The sequence below is a fragment of the Periplaneta americana genome, chromosome 14 (assembly GCF_040183065.1).
Source record: "Periplaneta americana isolate PAMFEO1 chromosome 14, P.americana_PAMFEO1_priV1, whole genome shotgun sequence".
NCBI classification, from domain to species: Eukaryota; Metazoa; Arthropoda; class Insecta; order Blattodea; family Blattidae; genus Periplaneta; species Periplaneta americana.
Window position 1 is genome coordinate 81,087,324 of NC_091130.1, and position 21,446 is coordinate 81,108,769.

Genomic DNA, 21,446 nt, shown 5'->3' on the forward strand with positions numbered 1-21,446 from the left:
CTAAGCCACTGATCGATCACTTTATTTATTCAGAAAGAGATATGGAGAAAGTAAAACTGGAGTATAGTGGCTAAGAAAGGGATCAGTTTGAGGCCACTGAATTCTCCGCATTTTAATTGTTTAAGTTTTTAATGTAGTCACAGAGATTACAATATGACTTCCTGGATCATTGTTTTATTCCAGGTCCGACTGAATATAGCGAGGCTTCATAAAGAGAGTTGCTGGTGCATGGCGGATGTTAGTAATGCACTGTCCGTTCTGCGTGCTGGTGCTCCTAGCGCCTAGCGTCGTCACAGCGGCGGAGGAGGAGCCCGTCGTGCAGACAAAGCAGGGACCGGTGAAGGGGTTCACAGTCACGACGTATAGAGAGCAGGAGACCCTGGTCTTCCTGGGGATACCTTACGCTAAGCCACCTGTCGGGGATCTGCGGTTCAAGGTAAGATTATGACGTGTGACCAGCCACTCTACACATTATTACTAATGGTTGAGTGTTCCATTCTATTAAACACCAAACATTTAATGCCGTTGGCAGTTCCCTCTACTCTATCCAGGTACCTCATACGTAAAGGTATTATCTCTTTCCCTTGTTCCAGCCGGGTACAAAACACTTATTACTCCAGCCAAACATAACGCTGTTATCTTTTCATATATTGTAGCCAGATATCATTAGGTGTTTGTTCATCTTGAGCCAGACAGGCAACATTTAATGTTATCTGTTTCTCAGTTTTAGCTAGACATAGGTATATACCATAGTGGTATTATATGTTTCTTATACTCTAACCAGACATACGTCTCATGATGCTATTGTCTTCTCCTACTAATCTAGACAGATATTCGTCTCATAACTGTTTATTCCACTACAGCCAGGAATCACGCTCTTAAACCCGTTAGGTATGTGTTCGTTCATCTTGAGCTAGGTATGCGACATTTAATGTTATTATCTGTTTCTTCTGCTCTAGCTAGATATACGCCCAATAATGCTGTTATCTGTTTTTTCTACTATATACAGATATCACGCTCTTAAACCCGTTAGGTGTGTGTTCGATCATCTTGAGCCAGGTATGCGGCATTTAATATTATTAGCTGTTTCTTCTGCTCTAGCTAGATATACGCCCAATAATGCTGTTATCTGTTTTTTTCTACTATATCCAGATATCACGCTCTTAAACCCGTTAGATGTGTGTTCGTTCATCTTGAGCCAGGTATGTGGCATTTAATGTTATTATCTGTTTCTTCTGCTCAAGCTAGATATACGCCCAATAATGCTGTTATCTGTTTTTTTTTCTACTATATCCAGATATCACGCTCTTTAACCCGTTAGATATGTGTTCGTTCATCTTGAGCCAGGTATGTGGCATTTAATGTTATTATCTGTTTCTTCTGCTCTAGCTAGATATACGCCCAATAATGCTGTTATCTGTTTTTTTTCTACTATATCCAGATATCACGCTCTTAAACCCGTTAGATGTGTGTTCGTTCATCTTGAGCCAGGTATGTGGCATTTAATGTTATTATTTGTTTCTTCTGCTCAAGCTAGATATACGCCCAATAATGCTGTTATCTGTTTTTTTCTACTATATCCAGATATCACGCTCTTAAACCCGTTAGATGTGTGTTCGTTCATCTTGAGCCAGGTATGTGGCATTTAATGTTATTATTTGTTTCTTCTGCTCAAGCTAGATATACGCCCAATAATGCTGTTATCTGTTTTTTTCTACTATATCCAGATATCACGCTCTTAAACCCGTTAGATGTGTGTTCGTTCATCTTGAGCCAGGTATGTGGCATTTAATGTTATTATCTGTTTCTTCTGCTCTAGTTAGATATACGCCCAATAATGCTGTATCTGTTTTTTTCTACTATATCCAGATATCACGCTCTTAAACCCGTTAGATGTGTGTTCGTCCATCTTGAGCCAGGTATGTGGCATTTAATGTTATTATCTGTTTCTTCTGCTCTAGCTAGATATACTCCCAATAATGCTGTTATCTGTTTTTTTCTACTATATCCAGATATCACGCTCTTAAACCCGTTAGATGTGTGTTCGTTCATCTTGAGCCAGGTATGTGGCATTTAATGTTATTATCTGTTTCTTCTGCTCTAACTAGATATACGCCCAGTAATGCTGTTATCTGTTTTTTTCTACTATAGCCAGGTATCACGCTCTTAAATCCATTATCTGTTTGTGTATCTTAGGCGAGGCGTGCGACACTAAACTTAATCTTGTTCATGTTTCTTCTGCTCTAGCCAAGTACAGGTATACTTCGCACGAAAACATGACGACCTTCCCTCATCCCGTTCACCAGTTAACTGCAGGCACGCGCAAGGGATAAACCCTTAGCCGAGTTGCCAATTCTTGAAGTCATTGTGATTTGCGAACGTTTTTCAAACTGTGTTCCGTGAAACCGCGATTTTCAGAAAGACTATATTATCTTTGTAAATATACCTTAATTTATAATTACTAAAACAAAATTGGTATAAAAATGAACAAACTTATTTTAAAAACGCTTTATATTTATATATTCACTAACATGTTTTGCCTAAATAAACAAAAAAATACAGACTTCTATAATAAGTGTTAAATTCTCATGTTATTGAAGTTCCAGAATTTTATACTTAATTAAGAATGTTGCGCTGGTAAAATTTTCTGAAACTGTGATCATTGAATAGTTATAGAATTTATAGTACAAAAGATAAAGTTAGATTTTATCAGCTTCGCCTTGGGCGATAATTTCCACGAACGCATAAAATCTGTTTACTCTAGTGTGCTATACAATATTTTATTCATTACTGGTATGTAAATTTGATTTTAAATTGTAGGGTTTTTCTTTGTAATGTGTTGTTGGCGAAGAAGTTCATATATATTCATTTTACTATTGCTAATATGTTGGTTGTCGTGTAGAGAGTGATTTAAAAGCATTTAATTCACTGCTGTAAGTTAGAAAACTTTTAAGCACTGCTGTGAATAATGTCATTATTAAGGTTGCTAAGGACGGTGTTGCTGTTGGCGATATCTCTTTCGCGTGCTGTTCACATACTGTTCGGCGAAGTAAATCACGTATAAAATCGTCTATCTTACCGAATTCTGTTTTAATTTGTTTATTTTCTCTTTAGTTGGTGAACCGTAATTCTTAATTTCCATGCCCATATATCCAACTCCACCAGTTGCGTCCGATGTTAAGTGATTAAGATGTATACTTATTAAACTGCCTGAACTTTCGATTACTTTATGGATAGAATTTCTAACGTCAGACACAATTTTAACACTTTGTTTTCTTAGCTACGCTCCTCTGCAAATAAGATATTCTGTTTTCTTCGACGGTGTTATTTGTTGTTCTTGTCGTGATCTTCAGGTGTATCAGGAGGCCTGGCTGCGGATCATCTGCCCCAACACTCATTAATCATGGCCGGAATAAATTAGACATATTGAAGCGCACAACGGTATAAAACAACACGTCGACAAAGACACTGAGAATGGGTGAAACCCAACAGGTAGAGGCAATGACTACTAGATTTGGCAATGCTGGGATCTATTGTATTTCTGCCACGCGGCTAGGGGTTGAGTAGAGGATGGGGGTTTATGAGGGATTACCAATTCCAAGAAGAGAGGCCGTCATGTTTCCGAGCCAAGTATACCTATGTCTTGTAAGGCTATTATATGTTTCTTCTACTTTAGCCAGGTATTATGCATTTAAATTCATCAGATATTTGTTCATCTTGATCCTGGGAGGTGAAATTTAATGCTATTATCTATTCTTTCTACTCTAGTCTCAATGCTATTAGGTCTATTTGTTTCTTCTACTCTAGCCATGTAGACCTATCATGCACTTAAATTTCTTAGGTGTTATACTAATACCTGTTTCCTAGTCTCATAATGCTGTTATCTGTTTCTTCTGCTGGTGTCAGGTATTATGCTATTCAATAGGTGTCTTTTGATCTTGAGTCAGACATGCGGTAGTAATATTGTTTGTTCTTTACATTCCAGCCAGGCATAATGTGTCTCATAACACTGTTACCTGTTTCTTCGGCCCTAGTCAGACATCACGCGCTTAAATTCTTCAGGCGTTTGTTCATCTTGAGCCAAGCATGCGAAATTTAATACTATGACCTGTTCCTTCAACTATAGGCAGGTAGAGTCTCATATATTTTTTTTCTTGTTAGGAGGAAGAGAGGGAACATCCCACGCACTACGACCTGAGGTCTATTGTACACCCCCGTATATGGGATGAGTTGCATGTCCACCGATCCTCTACGCACACCGACCTAACCACTTGAACCCCTTAACGACCGGTCCCTACAGCCAACAGAGTCCATGTACCACTCCTGCTTCGGCAACCCCCCCCCCCCCAAGGCTCCCTTAACGGTCCGAGGGGGAAGTCCTCCCCCGAGAAGGTCTGCCCCGGGTTCCGACAGTCTCATGTTATTGTTATCTGTTCCTTCTACTATAGCCATGTATTAAGAGTATGTACTTTAATTCAATAGTGTCTTCAGCCACGTCCTGTGTGGGATGCATGGGCGAGCGACGGCGTGTGACAATTTCAGGCGACAACATTCAAATGCTAGCATGGAAATAAAAGTGGTCTATGTGAGCTTCATTTGCGCGCGCAGCACTACATTGTCGATGCTCTAATTTCAATCCTGTTTGAATCTTTAAGAGTCGACAAAAAGCTTCTCAAAATGAACCACACTGAGGTTTTAATTACCGAGGTGCGAAAAAGATGTGCCCTTTGGAATATGCTTGATAAACAGTACCTAAATCAACACATTCATATCGAACAATTTACCGGTAATATTGGATTGAGGGAGCAGTAGCAGAATATTTCATGTAAATTAAGTACGTATACATTTTGTGTTATGAATTTTGCGGTAATATACTCGTTGTTTGGGAAGAAATTTTCTCATGAAATTTCGGCCAGTGTATGGGACCGGTGCCCACCCAACATCGTGATGCACTTGGGGAGCTACGATAGGTAGCGAAAATCCGGTTTAGCAAACCAGCTATAACGGCTGGGGGATCATCGTGCTAACCACACGATACCTCCATACCTGGATGATCGTCCACCTCTGCTTCGGCATGTGGGCGTAAGGCCAGCAGCCGGCTGGTCGGACTGGGCCCTTCAGGGCTGTAGTGCCATGGATTTACTTTTTTTTATACTCGTTGTTTGTTGTGAGGTCTTCTATATAACTCGTCCGAGGCGAGTGGAGAAGCGGACTTAATGTGAACTATAGCAATGACGCTATACGAACGCAGAAGTACAAGTGGCGCTCCGGGCTGCAGGACTCCAATAGTGACCTTATTTAATATGAGTCAACTTAATTAAAATGAGACGTTTTCCATATGAAATCTGAAAATAAAATAAATATTTCACTATTCCTCCTTCCTTAAAATACATGTGTTCATGGTCCTTAATATACATGTCTTCCGTAGCACAGGATCTGGCTCTCGGGCGACAGGTCGAGAATCTACGGTAAAATGCTGCCTACAGTGACGGAATCAGAAATGGATTATTTATTAAACCTATCTGCAGTAGATATAGAAAGTGTCGTCCTTCCGCTCGTATGCAAGCTCGATATCGCAAGAATTTGTCATTCATTCGTTTAATCTCATCAACTGAAATTCATAATGCATGTACAGTATTACCCCGGAGTCCCTCTGATGTGTTCTGATTCATGTAAAACACTTCATCTTTCAAACTACCTCATAAATAGAGAAATTAAAAAATGGAGAAGAAATGAGAAAGGAAATAAAGAGATATGAAGAACTGTAGGAAGGAAGGAGAAATGAAAAAAAAATTTGAGAAATCTAGAAATGTAGAATGAAAGCAAAAATTGAAAGAGAGAAGAGGAGTCAAGAAATAGAGAAATAAAGGAAACACCAAATGAAAAAAGAAGAAATAGAGAAATCAAGAAAGAGGGGAAACATCAAAAAAGAAAATAAGAAATAGAGAAATGAGAAAATGCGGAAAGAAAGCAAAAATGGAAAAGAAAAGTAAAATAAAGCAATTAAGAAATTGGAAAAATAAAAGAAACACGAAGAAAGAAAAGAAGAAATATTGAAATAAGAAATGCAGAAGAAAGGAGAAATGAAAAAGAAAAGAAGAAATAGAGCAATATTTAAATGGAAAAAGAAAGGAAGCAACGAAAAAGAAAAGAAGAAATAGAGAAATCTAGACATGGAGAAAGAAGAGGAAATTATAAGATATAGGAAGAAATAGAGCAATAAGGATATTAAGGAAGAAAGAAAACACCAAAAAAGAGAAGAAAAATAGAGGAATGGAGAAAGAAAAGAAAAAATGAAAAGAGAAAAGGAGAAATAGGGCAGCCAAGAAATTCAGAAAGAAAGAAAAGAACAAAAGGGATAATAAGAAATAAAGAAATCAAGACATGGAAAAAGAAAGTAAAATGAAGAAAGATAAAAAGAAGAAAGTAAAGAAGAAATGGTGAAAAAACAATGAGAAAGAATTCAAGAAGTGCGCGTATCGCGATTACTGGCCAGTGCAGTGTCATTTACTCAGAACATAATATGCGATATATGCGGCAGCTATATACAGAGTGATTCATGAGGATTTATCGTCCTTCACGGAGCTTATTTCCGAAGACATTCTGAGCAGAAAATGTCATATAAACATGGGTCCTATTCTCAATATTTACAGAGTTACGTTTCGTTATTGGAACGCATTGCTGTGAACGCGTGATCTTAGTCAGCGTGCAGTCAGCAGCCAGCGCGAGCGCTACGGAAATCAAAGATAGCCGTATGTAGTTACGTAGAGCGACGAGTGCCGTTCACAAACGTGCGGCCGAGTATACTCAAGCGGAGGCGACATTTTTTAAAATGTGTCATAAACTCTCCAAGACTGTAAATTAGAATGCATAATTGAACTGAAAATAATTAAGTCGGTGGATGTGGTATGATTTGTAATAATTGTTGTGATAAGTGCATAAGAATAATGTAATTTTCTAGTTAAAAATAGAAAAAGATGACTATACGAAGCAACTAAGGAGTTCACAGCACATTTTTACCTTCGTAATACTTTTTAATTTAAGAAATGATACTTCTGAATGGTTCATCCTCTATTTGTGTTATTCTTTTACCGTCAAACCAAAGAAAAAACGTATTTTACAAGCAAATTTAAATTAGTGTAACTCTGAAAATATTGAGAATAGGAACTATGTTATATGACATTTTTTGCTCAAAATGTCTTCAGAAATAAGCTCCGTAAAGGACGGTAAATCCTCGTGAATCATTCTGTATTTTAATGACCCCTGTACTGTATCTAGGCGTCTCATAATACTGTGATCTGTTTCGTCTAATCTAACAAGTTATTTATATTTATACTTATTATAATTTATAATCATTAAGTGTCTGTTCATCTTTAGCCAGGCATGCGATTCTTAGGCCTAATGTTATTATCTGCATTATCTTCTTACACTTTGTTAATACTTTTCCGATTCACTTAATATTATTTTATAAATTATCCTGCTTACGACTCTATTTTGTTTATTTATTGAATATTTCAGAGCTGTGATAGTTTCTAAATTATCATTTTGTCTCTGATTTATTCCTGCTTATGGCATAGCCCCCACGACCACCGGATCCATGGAACGGAACTTTTGAAGCTTTCGAGGAGGGCAACGAATGTCCTCAAGCGATTCAGGGATCAATGAGGGGCACGGAGGACTGTCTGTTTCTCAATGTCTACACCAAGAAGGTAACTGCATGTCTAAAGGCCAACATATAACAGACTTTGTCACTTCCCATAGCATGACAATGTTGATACTGTATTATTGCAAAATATTTTACTTTCTTTAATACTTTTTTTACACTTTTCGTTCCTTGATATTGTGCAACAAATTTCTGGTACTCGTAGGGAGATTCATTACGGCATTAAAAAACTGAGATGAAATGTGCGTGAGGAACAAACGGATAAATGAAGAATATTACGCGATTGAGAAGGAAATTGTCTTGTCTCTTTTTTTAATTATGGTAACTGAAGATTTTATTAAATATTTTTATAGGCCTACATATCGCTATTTATATTATTTATAAACTTATATTAAACATTATGATTTATATGGTTTTCTAAAATGTTTTTATTTCTCTAAGTGTTATTTAAATACATAGTTTATTATAAATTTTGTTTTGTATTAGGGGAGAGTCGGGTAGTATCGGACATCGGGTAATATCGGACAGTGAGTTTCTTTCATCTACCACACGATGATAGTACCTGATTGACATGGTTACGTTTCTGTGATGTCGCATAGAGAAACGTAACCATGTCATTCAGGTACTACCATATGGTGGTAGATGAAAGAAACGCACTGTCCGATATTACCCGATGTCCGATACTACCCGACTCTCCCCTATATCATTTCAAAAACTGTATCAAATATTTTCAACTATATCACTAGGTCCCAGCATTCCATGTAGCAATTTACGGTATAACAAAATAACTGTAAAATGGTTATTCATATCATTTTATTAAACAATATTAGAGCATAATAAATGTAGCAATATTTGAATTATGAAATGTTATTGTATCACTTCTTTAAACATATTACGCAATATATATTACATTACTCATACAGGATGGAAGTGAAATAACCTTGCAGATTGAAAGGGGCGATAGGGTACACACAAATGAATAAAAAGACCTAAGTATATTACGTTTTGGTATCCAATCCGATTTTACTGGCTCTGTAAATAGAATCTTTGTCGTTGTGAAAGGACTTGTACGTGAAGGTACAGAAACAATCATTGTAAATTTCATAATATTTAAAGTGCACATACTTAAACCACAGTCTAGTATATACAGTCACGAAGCTTGAGTTGTGAGGGTGCTAGGAACAGTAGACTGTGCCGGTACTATTTCGCATTGTCTGTAATGGGGCGATATTAGCGATTCTGGTGGTTAGCTATTATCTATGGGTGCATATTTACTACGTATTGAGCTTCGTGACTGTATATACTAGACTGTGCTTAAACCTTGCAGCCATAATTTGATTTAATTTTAAAGCGTTCTAATAGAATATCATTTGAGAATATTTTAAGGTAAGAGATATAAATATCGCGCGCCGTGGCGTCGTGGTGTAAGGCATCCTGCCTAGGACTCGCGTTACGGAATGCGCGCTGGTTCGAGTCCTCATGGTGGGAAGAAATTTCCTCATGAAATTTCGGCCAGTGTATGGGACCGGTGTCCACCCAGCATCCTGATGCACTTGGGGAGCACGATAGGTTGCGAAAATCCGATTTCGCAAACCAGCTATAACGGCTGGGGGGATCATCGTGCTAACCTCCGTTCTTTTTGGATGATCGTCCACATCTGCTTCGACATGTGGACGTGAGGCCAGCAGTCGGCTAGTCCGACGTGGCCCTTCAGGGCTGTAGCACCATGTATTTTATATTACATCTTGTGATTAAATTCACAGTTAATTATAAATTAATTATGTTCGAAGATTCAGTAGTCTAGCAATACTTCGCTCTAATACACTCTACTAGTAATGCAGATTTGAGATCAATGAACTCGGGGGTCTCACTATATATATATAGGTGAACTGCTCTTTGCCAAGGCGTTGCCACTTGATCGCATCTGCAATGGCTTGAATTTAGAGGTTTTAAAATTAACTTTACACGAAAACCTAAGATTAGCTGATGATATGGCGTTGTTAGCTGAAGAGAACACGACGCAAACGGATATGCCACTGCAGCTAAATGACAGCTGTGAGCAGTATGGGATGAAGATAAATGCAAACAAGAGAAAGATCATGGTTATTAGAAGAAAAATAAAGAAAGTAAATGTGCGAATTCTAAACGAAGCAGTAAGACAAATGGACAACTTGAAATAATTGGGGTTTGCTATAAGCAGTAATATGAGCTGCTGCTAGAAAGTCAAAAGAAGAATAACAATGGCAAAGGAAGCTTTCAATAGAAAAAGCAACATCATCTGCGGACCTCTGGAAAAATAACCAAGAAAGAGACCAATGAAGCGCTTTGTGTAAAGTGTGGCATTGTACAGGTCGAAAATATGGACTTTACGACGAAACAAAGAGAAACGACTGGAAGCATTTGAAATGTGGATTTGGAGAAGAATGAAGCGTGTGATATGGACAGACAAAATAAGAACTGAAGCTGTGTTGAAAAGAGTTTGTTAAGAAAGAATAACGCTGAAACTGATCAGGCAGAGAAAAAGGAATTAGTTGGGTCACTGGCTGAGAAGCAACTGTCTACCGAATGATGCGCTGAAAGGAAAGGTAAACGGTATAAAAGTTCGGGGCAAAAGAAGATATAAATGATATACAACATTAAGATATATGGGACAGATGCAGAGACAAGGGGAAGGCAGAAAATAGGAAATATTGGAGAAAGCTGGATTTGCAGTGAAAGACCTATCCTCGGGAAGAAAACCATAAATGAAATAAAAGTATTTTTCTTGATACAATATTAAAAGCTTTATTTATAAAATTTATTGCATGTTGTTGTTTATATATTTACGATATAATATTTTTTACTTCCTTCACGCCTGTATCTGTTCTCCACACCTGTGGAGTAACGGTCAGCGCGTCTGGGCGTGAAACCAGGTGGCCAGGGTTCGAATCCCGGTCGGGGCAAGTTACCTGGTTGTGGTTTTTTCCGGGTTTTCCCTCAACCCAATACGAGCAAATGCTGGGTAATTTTCGGTGCTGGACCCCGGACTCATTTCACCAGTATTATCACCTTCATTTCATTCAGGCGCTAAATAACCTAGATATTGATACAGCATCGTAAAATAACCCAATAAAATTAAAAAAATTATATATATAATTTTTGCATATTATGTTCAGACCTGTCTTTGGACAGTTGACTAAACAACAAGCAACAATTATTATGAAGTAATTTTTGTACATAAGCATTAATATTTATTTGATATAATTTTATTGCATAGTCATATCTATTTAATATTGATTTTTTTATTATTTCGTTGTATATTTTGTTTATATTATTCATTACCTATTGTTATTTGCATCATTCTGTCACATATTAGTATTTATGCCCTTTCATTGCATGTAGTTTTGTATTTACTTGTATTTATATCGTCGTTTATATAGAGTGTTTCCGAGGTGGTGTTACAAACTTTCGGGGATGATGGCGAAGGGCACATGTATCAATTTGAGATATGGTCCGGAAATGACTGAGTCGAAAGTTATAAGCAAAAATAGTTGTGTGGAAATGGAATTGTAATTTGGCACCACGTGCCCCCCCCTCCCTTAAATTTTTGGAACAGTCGTGGAAAAATGGTATGGACCTGATGTCTCCTACGTGGGTACTTGTGCCGATAAAATCTGTGTACTTGTCTACTGTTCCCATTGGCTCATCCGTAATCGAAAATCAGGTCTCAACCACCCGGTTCACACGAGCGGAATGTCTGCGGAATGGCAGTCGCGCGGCGGCCGCACTATTCTGAGGTCACACGAGCGGATAAAAGACGGACGGAAGGATTTGAGGTGGACAATCGCCATAGATGCTAATCACCGTGCAGTACTAGTGTACTTCGAAATTCAATTATTGATAAGAAAAGTAAAGATGAAGACATTGAAGACATCCAATAGTCAACAGTCCTTTATTACAAGGAACTTTTCATGTGTTGTTTAACTAGTTGCGCAAGGAGAAATCAGTTTATTTTAATTAACTTCAAAATGACATTTCCCAGCTTCGATGAATTGTATCATACTCTGAAAAATGCCTGCAAGAAAGAATATATTGACGTAAGACTGGCTATACCTCCAATAGATAACATTTGTGGCAAATTAATGCCAATAGTTGTATGCAGTTAATTCTTGAAATGACTAAGTAATAAGTGTATTTAATTTCGTATTCACTTTGGAGAAAAAATATATCTGTACGTATATTACCGGTACTATATGTATATCAAGCAACTACAAAAAAATAATCACCAACAAGAATTGGACATAAACATTTCGCAACAACGTAGGAAATTACTGAAGGATATGCCTCCTTAATCCAGAAGACTGGCAGTTGCAAGCTTTCGTCTTAACACTGAACATGACATCCTAGGTAAACACCTCAATTGTCTTAGCATCCTTCCATCAGCATCCTGCATTTTGTGCGATCAACATCTTGCAAAATGCCCTGCTATGAAATCTTCCAAGGAAGTCGACCGCTACTGGGAAGCCAGAGCCCGAATGTTTTTAATTACTTAATCCGTAGTTTTGTTCACCACTTTCTTGTTTTTCGCTCAATCAATGATAGTAAATATCATGTACTAGTCATTAGACAAATAAATAAATATTACCGGTACTTTAGTAGAAAGAGATTAATAAATAGAGTTTACTGCAGTGAAATATGTTAAGGTTACCGTATGTTTTATTTTCGGAAACTGAAATGTTATCAGTGTTATCACTTTTTATTAAAACGTACTTAGAGAAATTAATGAAGTAAAAGGTAAATGTCATAAATTAAAATAATTGATGTATTATTGTATAGGCTTATGCGAGAAATATTTGACAAGGATTATTTATTAACACATTTCCTTTCTGCGTCAGAATGTTCCATGAAAGTGAGAAACAATACACAACAAATTTCATACCATGCTGAACATATTTTTGTTTCTATCCTTGTACTCTTCAATTTGAATGTCCTAAATATATAGCCTTTTCTCATTCTCGATCACCTCAACGTCAACTTTCTCTACATCTATATCACACACCGAAAGAAATCACAAAGTGCAATGCACCACTACAAGTTAAAAAAAATTGCAACGGCCAGTACTACAATACACGTGTGATATGTCGACTGTGACTCAAACAGACGTTACAGAGGGTTTTTCTCGGGGTACTCCCGTTTCCCTCTATCATTCCACCAACACTCTCCACTTTCCCCTCATCTATCATCTGCAATAGTAAAATGGCTTACGGATTTCCGATGCTGATATAGGAAGGGTTTGGGGCTCAGATAGGATGCCTATCTGTCAGCCGACGATGACAGGAAGGGCTTGGGACTCCGGCTCCTGAGGCTTATCAGGCCGTGAATTGGGACCTACCTCTATTGGGACTGATGTAGGATGGCTCACCTGTCAGCATCAGATTCACGAATGTCACTCAGGTCACCTGTCAGATTTGGACAATCGTCGCAAAGGGCCAAAGCATGCCTAAGGTATCGAGTCCTGCTCTCGTAAAAGCCAAGATATGTCGTCTGGACACTCGCCGCCAAACTGCCGCTTCCGCTCGTGTGATTGATACAATATAATTCAATAGCCCATAGCGAACTTGCGGCCACCGTGCGGCGTCCGTTCCGCTATGGGCGATGCGGCTGGCATACGGAGACGTTCCGCTGCCGCAGACTGTCCGTCCTGTGTGAACTGCTACATTTAAATTAGTGTGCCATAGAAAATGGTGCGGCCGCCGCGCGGCTGCCGTTCCACAGACATTCCGCTCGTGTGAACTCTCGTGTACTCCTTCATATCACTAGGACTGATCGACTGGAAACTCCAACTTGTACACATACGCTGCTGTCCACAGACGTGCATATCAGGACCGACCATATCCGTTACACATTACGCTATCTGCATTGCTTCAATGTAGTTTCCTGTCCCCACCCCCAGGCAGCGCACTACATGGAATACTGTAAGTAGACAACGTAAACAACATAAGATGAATACAGTATGTGTAAGATATATAGATAAATACACATAAATAAGGTGTACAGAGGAATAAAATTATATCACTTCCACACAACTATTTTTGCTTGTAACTTTCGACTCCGTTATTTCCGGACCAGGGTTCCTTATCTCAAATTGATACTTGTGCCTTTCGCCATCATCCCTGGAAGTTTGTAACACCACCTCGGATACAACCTGTACAATTCGATCAAATATACCTGTTTATTTTATTACGTTAGATATTATAAGTAATGCATGTTATTTCGTTATGTATAATTTATTTGACTACTATACGTTTTCTTATTTATATCATTTCGTCACATATACATATTTATATTACGATATAATTGTCATTTATAGGTCTACCATTTTCTCACATTAAAACTATTTATTTCATTAAGTTACATACAGAGTGTTTAAAAAATACGGGGCATAATTTCAGGTATGTATTTCCCACATGTAGACAATCAAAATAGTTCATTACAACATGTGCCCGGAAATGCTTTATTTCAGAGTTATGGCCTTCACAACATTGAAATTCACCGGAACGTTTTTCTTTCCGCAGGTCGTTGCCGTCAAAGGAGACATTAAGAGGGCACTCTGACAGTTCATTCCGAGGCGAAGGTTACATTCAATGTTGTGTAGGCGTTAGACTATGCGACATGTATTCAAATCAAGAGCTGGCAGAGATACACTTCATGTACGGTAAGGCGGACGGCAATGCTGCGCTGGCTCGTCGTTTGTACCAGGAGAGGTACCCACAGCGACAATGTCCAGATCGGAAGACATTTGTACGTCTCCATTACCGTCTGTGCGAGTATGGAAAATTTAACTCTCCTGGTTTGGGAAGGGGACGACCAAAATCTACAACTCCAGAAGTACAGGAGGAGATTCTGGAGGCTGTGAACATGACTCCTATCAGCACACGAAGGGTAGCGTTGCAAGTCAGTGTTCCTCATTCGACTGTCTGGAGACTGTTGAAAGAGTATCAATTGTATCCTTATCATTTGCAACGTGTACAGGCCCTGTCACCAGCAGATTACCCTGCACGAGTTAGGTTCTGTCAGTGGTTCTTGCAGCAGTGTGGTGTAAATCCGAACTTTCCTGCCTTAGTATTATTTACAGATGAAGCACAGTTCACACGAGATGGCATAATAAATTTCCACAATCAGCATGTATGGCAGGAGCGTATTTTGCGGACTACCGCTGCTACCGGCGGTAGCCCAAGGAAATTACAAAAGAAAAAGTTTATAATATAACATAATGTAATAATTTTGTATTACCGTATTAGTTTTACCACAGTAATTAAAATTAAAGTAATTGTTAGATTTATATGCGCTCTCTGCTCTCGAAAAGAAACAAGTTGTCAAGGCGGCATCACTGGAGAAACCGCTGCTGCGAAGGGTAGCCTGTGACCGTTCCGCTCACGTCGCACAACTCCCCGTCCCCTCACTCCCTCCTGTTTCCATCGTGCACTGTAGGTGGGTGAGTTGCCGCTCTCGTGATCGGTTTCTTGGAAGGCGCGAAGCAACAATATGCTTAGTACGCTAGCTCATTAATGTGATTGTGTTCTTGCAGTGCAGTATTTTAAATTTGTGATTTGTTCGAGTGTCTAAGAGTTATATTAATTGTGAATTATTAAGGTTTTAATTTCCCAATTAAGTGATATTGTGAAAAATATGGCAGAACAAGTTTCTGGAGAGGTTTGTGTTGAAAATGACTGTGTAATACAAGGTTTATTAAAAGTGCCTTTTAACCGTCGTACATACAACGAGAAAGTTGAAATTGTGAAAATGGAAAGACCAACTCCTGAGTTAAATTTGTCCATGGACGTAAAAGAAAAACAGCGTGAGTACACACGCCATTTCACTTCAACATCATATGGTAAGTGGAATTGGTTGTGTGGTAGTTCTAAACTGTCTAAACTATTTTGCTGGCCATGTTTGTTATTTAGCCGCGAAACTAATGTGTGGTCAAAAGAGGGGTTTTCTAATATGAACTCCCTTCGAAAGGCAGTCCTAAAACACGACAAATCAAAAGCTCATATTTATAGTATCATGAACTTTGCAAACTTTGGGAAGACAAGAATTGATTTACAGCTAGATAAGCAAAAAGTTCTACACATCAACCAACACAATGCTCTTGTGAAAAAAAATCGGGAGATTTTACTGCGTCTTATTAACGCAGTCTGCTTTCTAGGAAAACAAGAATTGGCTTTTCGGGGTCATAATGAGAGTGTGGAATCAGACAATAGAAGAAATTATATTGAATATTTAAGTTCCTTAAGTGAATTTGACCATTTACTGGCCAATCATCTTGAGAGTTCAACAGTATTCCGTGGTACTTCTCCAGCAATTCAGAATGACTTAATATTTGCTATAAGTGGGGTTATGATAAAGAACATAACATCTGAAATAGAAGAAGCACCTTTTGTGGCCATTGTTGTTGATGAAACAAGTGACTGCTCTAATCAGAGTCAATTGTCCACTGTTTTAAGATACGTCGACAGTACTGCCAATGTTCAAGAACGGTTTATAGGATTCACAAATGTCAGTTCGGACAAAACTGCTGCTGCTTTGTTTCAGCATGTGGAAGGTGTTATAGCTGAATACAATGTCGGCAATAAGTTAATTGCACAGACATACGATGGTGCTTCAGTTATGGGAAATATTAATGGCTTAAAAACAAAAGTTCAAGAAAAGTATCCTCAAGCACCATTTGTCCATTGTTACAACCATGTTCTCAATTTAGTTTTGCAACAAACTAGGCTACTTTATCCAGACCAGAATGCCGCATTTTTACAAAACACTGTCGGGTTTAGCTGCATTTTTCTCGTCATCTCCTAAAAGATCAGAAAAACTCAAGGAATTTATGAAAAAGAAACTCCCAAAAGTAGCACCAACTAGATGCAATTTTACATCTCGGCTTGTAAATACAGTAAAGGATTACAGAGAACAACTGATTGCTTTCTTTGAAAATATCAATTGTAATGACTCTGAAAAAAACTGGGATGATGATGTAATTGTGCAGGCTCAAGGATATTTGTATTTTTTTACACAGTTTCAGAATATATTTCTTCTTGAAGTCTATGCTAGAGTGTTCGCACATACAGATGTGGTCTACAATATTCTTCAGACAAAAAGTCTAGACATAGCATACTGCTTGCAAGAGGTATCAAAGTTAAAAAATACTATATTCGAGTTCAGACGTAGTGGGTTTCCGTCCATATGGAGTAATATGGAAAATGAAAATTCTTCAGCCAATACAATGGAACCACCATTAAAGCGAAGAAAAGGAGATGATGAATTGAAATACAGGCAGCTGTACTACAGCATACTAGATCGTATGCACATGGAAATTACTGACAGATTTTCTGATTATGGAAAGCTTCAGTTCACACATCTTCTAGATTCTCAAAAATTTCCTGTTTATAGAGAAAACTTCCCGAATGAGGCACTAAACAAATTATTTCAGTTCTATAACAGTCACTTTGATCAAGTACGTTTGAAAAATGAATTAAGTGTAATATATTCAGCAGAAGTCTGATTTTCGAACAAACCTATCCATGAAATATTATCTGTCATATATGAAAACCAGCTGAACCAACTTATTCCTGAAGTCCTTAAATTGGCAACATTAATTGTGACAATACCAGCTACGTCAGCATCGGTAGAAAGAACATTTTCTGCGTTGAAGAGAATAAAATCCTACTGTAGATCAACTCATACACAAGAACGTTTATCGGCTTGGTGCTGATGTCAATTGAAAAGTCATTTCTACAGAAATTTCGCAAGCGGCCCAACTGTAATTTCAATGACGAAGTCATCAAAGTATTTTCGTCCTAATCAAAACGTCTGGAATTCACATATAAATAGGTAAGGAATTTTATTATAGGGTTTTAAAAATATATTTTGTGTAATAATAGGGTCAGTGGTAGCCCAGACCCTTAAACTAGTATACGCCACTGATGTATGGGCGTATGAAAACCCACATGCAACTGTTCCATCTCATCACCAGGTGTGGTTCTCCCTCAGCATGTGGGCCTTTATCATTGGTGATTGATTAGTTGGACCCCATGTACTTGTAAACAAACTTACGTGGCAGGCGTACACAAACTTCCTGGAAAACACCATACCTCATGTTTTAGAAGACACTCCACTGATCAATCGTCAACACATTCACTTCTTGCACGATGGCGCTCCTGCACACTTCAGTCGTACGGCTCGCCGGTACTTGGATCGAAGGTTTCCTGATCGATGGATAGATAGAGGTGGCCCAATTGCTTGGCCTCCACGCTCACCTGATCTGAACCCTCTCGATTTCTACTTGTGGGGCCATTTAAAATCATTGGTTTATTCGTCTCCGGTGCCTGATTTGGAATCCCTTCGGAATCGAATTGTGGCATGTTCTGAGGACATACGCAATACTCCTGGAGTTTGGGATCGTGTTCGCAGGTCAATGAGACATCGATGTGAGATCTGTATTCAAGCAGGAGGTGGACATTTTGAACATCTTCTATAATGACAACGACCTGCGGAAAGAAAAAACGTTCCGGTAAATTGCAATGTTGTGAAGGCCATAACTCGGAAATGAAGCATTTCCGGACACATGTTGTAATGAACTATTTTGATTGTCTACATGTAGGAAATACATACCTGAAATTATGTACCGTATTTTTGAAACACCCTGTATTGTTATTTATACTATTTCGTTACATATAATTATTTACATGATCAAGTTGCATATTGTTATTAATAGGTCTATCACTTTTTCACATATAGCTATTTATTCCATTCCACTATATATTGTTATTTTTATGTCTATCATTTTCTCACATAATGCTATTTATTCCATTCCACTACATATTATTATTAATAGGTCTATCATTTCCTCATATATAGCTATTTATTTCAATCCACGACATATTATTAATAGGTCTATCATTTCCAAATATATAGCTATTTATTCCATTCCACTACATATTGTTATTAGTAGGTCTATTATTTCCTCATATATATAGCTATTTATTCCATTCCACTGCATATTATTATTATTATTATTATTATTATTATTATTATTATTATTATTATTATTATTATATTATTACTATTATTATTATTGTCTAGAAATACATATAGAGTGTTAGTTGGGGGCTGGAGGGGAAAAAGATCTTTGGGAAGGCCGAAACGTAGATGGAAAGATGATATTAAAATGGATTTGAGAGAGGTGAGATATGATGATAGAGACTGGATTAATCTTGCTCAGGATAGGGACCTATGGGGTGCTTATGCGAGGGCGGCAATTAACCTCTGGGTTCCTTAAGAGCCAGTGAGTAATTATTATTATTATTATTATTATTATTATTATTATTATTATTATTAGGGGACGGATGCTGATGACCTAAAAATCTATTTAAAATGATAATTAAAATGCCCTTAAACAAATGGAAAAATGGCATGAAATGAAAAGAAAATGACATTTAAATATTATTCAAAGTACTCACACTACAACTTTTTAAAAATTAGTCACTTTGTTTCAATGACTGCCCTGCAAATCTTGGAGAATGGAGGCAACTTTCTGGAATTTGGCTAAGATAAAGGAAAAGGACATGCAACAAAAATAAATTTTTAAGGGAAAACTATAGATTTTAATGAGGGTTTACAATGTGTTTCAGTCAGGGGTGGTCTAGGTCAGTGCCTTCATTCTCCATCTTCTCCTTCCACACTTCACTTTTGTTACCAGATCTTCCAGATGAGCAAATGTGAATGACAAAACAAAATGTGGGTGCAGCGTGCATTCTTGCAATCTTTGTGTTAAAATTACTGTCTACTACAGTAGACATCCCTTCCGATTCATATTGGGGACATAACGCGCTGTCCAGGACATGGTGAAAGTTTTCTCCCCTTCCAAACATAGATTCTAAAGACACCCCATACCGACAAAAAACAGTAGTGGTCAAAGCCCTGACTTAAGATGTTGTCAAGCATTTTATATTACTTCCGTTGTGTTAAGTGAAGCCTTCAGTGAAATGAGGGATATAGACTTTACACTTTATTCCAAACTATAAAACTAAAACTTCACTGTTATTCACTTATTCAGTAGGTAATTACTGACCTATTTGCTTATAAAAAGATTTAGCAGAGCTATCGGAAAAGACAGTAAAATGCATTCCAAATGATCTAAAAGTTCTTTTTTTTTTAGTAGGTTATTTTACGACGCTGTATCAACATCTAGGTTATTTAGCGTCTGAATGAGATGAAGGTGATAATGCCGGTGAAATGAGTCCGGGGTCCAGCACCGAAAGTTACCCAGCACCTAAAAGTTCTTCAAAGTATTAAAAATTACCAAAAAATGCCGAAAAATATCATAACATATTAGTTCAAAAACGTCAAAAAATGCAAAAAAAAAATGCAATATAGGAAATTATGTTTTTACGTTCATATTAACATAGAAAGGATTTTTATATTAACAGGCATCGTCCTAATGTGAAAATATGATGATGATTTTCATCAACATCCGCCCCCTAATTATTAATAATAATGATAATAATAATAATAATAATAATAATGATAATAATAATGATAATAGTAATAATAATAATAATAATAATAATGTAGGTTACCATTTCCTCATATATAGCTATTTACTCCATTCCACTACATAGGCTATAGTTATTAGTAGGTCTATCATTTCCTCATATATAGCTATTTATTCCATTCCACTACATAGGCTATTGTTATCAGTAGGTCTTTCATTTCCTCATATATAGCTATTTATTCCATTCCACTACATATTGTTATTAATAGGCCTATAATGTCCTCACATATAGATATTTATTCCATTCCACTACATATTCTTATTAATAGGTCTATCATTTCCTCACATATACTGTAGATATTTATTCCATTCCACTACATATTCTTATTAATAGGTCTATCATTTCCTCACATATACCTATTTATTCCATTCCACTACATATTCTTATTAATAGGTCTATCATTTCCTCACATATAGCTATTTATTCCATTCCATTACATATTGTTATTAATAGGTCTATAATTTCCTCACATGTAGATGTTTATTCCATGCCACTACATATTGTTATTATAGGTCTATAATTTCCTCATATATAGCTATTTATTCCATTCCACTACATATTGCTATTAAAAGGTCTATAATTTCCTCACATATAGCTATTTATTCCATTAGACTACATATTATTATTATTATTGTTATAATTATTATTATTATTATTATTATTATTATTATTATTATTATTATTACCGTTGAAGCGTTGGCAAGAGACCGTAACTGGCCACTAGGCCCAATACATGCGAGGATGATGATGATGATTATTATTATTATTGTTATTATTATTATTATTAATAGGTCTATCATTTCTTCACTTACAGCTATTTACTGCATTACAACAATCATTGTTATTTACAGGCCTATCATTTCCACTCATATAGTTATTTGAGTCCTCTAGAGTCATAACTCACAAACTCAAAAATAATATATTTTTTAATATTTTATGAACTTATATAAGACAAACTATTTTACTTAACACAGTCATTAATTTGAGAATTATAATAGGTGGCATATTTAAAATAATATTTGACAAATGGTGATTAGCGAGATGCAAGTTTTTGCTTAATTGCCAAAAAGCGAGTATTTGGATATTATGAGTTATGATTCTAGGGTACTCATTCATTCCATTACAATACATATTATTATTTATAGGTGTATCATTTCGTCACATATAACCATTAAAATACATATTGTTATTTACAG

The 21,446-nt window shown here is 37.0% G+C and overlaps 1 protein-coding gene across 4 annotated transcripts in view; it reads left to right on the forward strand.

Moving 5' to 3' along the window:
* The first annotated feature begins 237 nt into the window (after window positions 1-237).
* The window catches only part of LOC138713512 (juvenile hormone esterase-like), a 70,810-nt gene continuing 49,601 nt past the window's right edge, over window positions 238-21,446 (forward strand). For 3 of the 4 annotated variants that reach the window (XM_069845678.1, XM_069845679.1, XM_069845681.1), the window contains exons 1-2: window positions 238-436; window positions 7,578-7,709. In XM_069845678.1, coding sequence (XP_069701779.1) covers window positions 245-436; window positions 7,578-7,709 — 324 coding nt within the window. In that variant the 5' untranslated portion in view covers window positions 238-244. The remainder of the gene's footprint in view (window positions 437-7,577; window positions 7,710-21,446) is intronic. The other variant, XM_069845680.1, reaches the window with a different exon arrangement.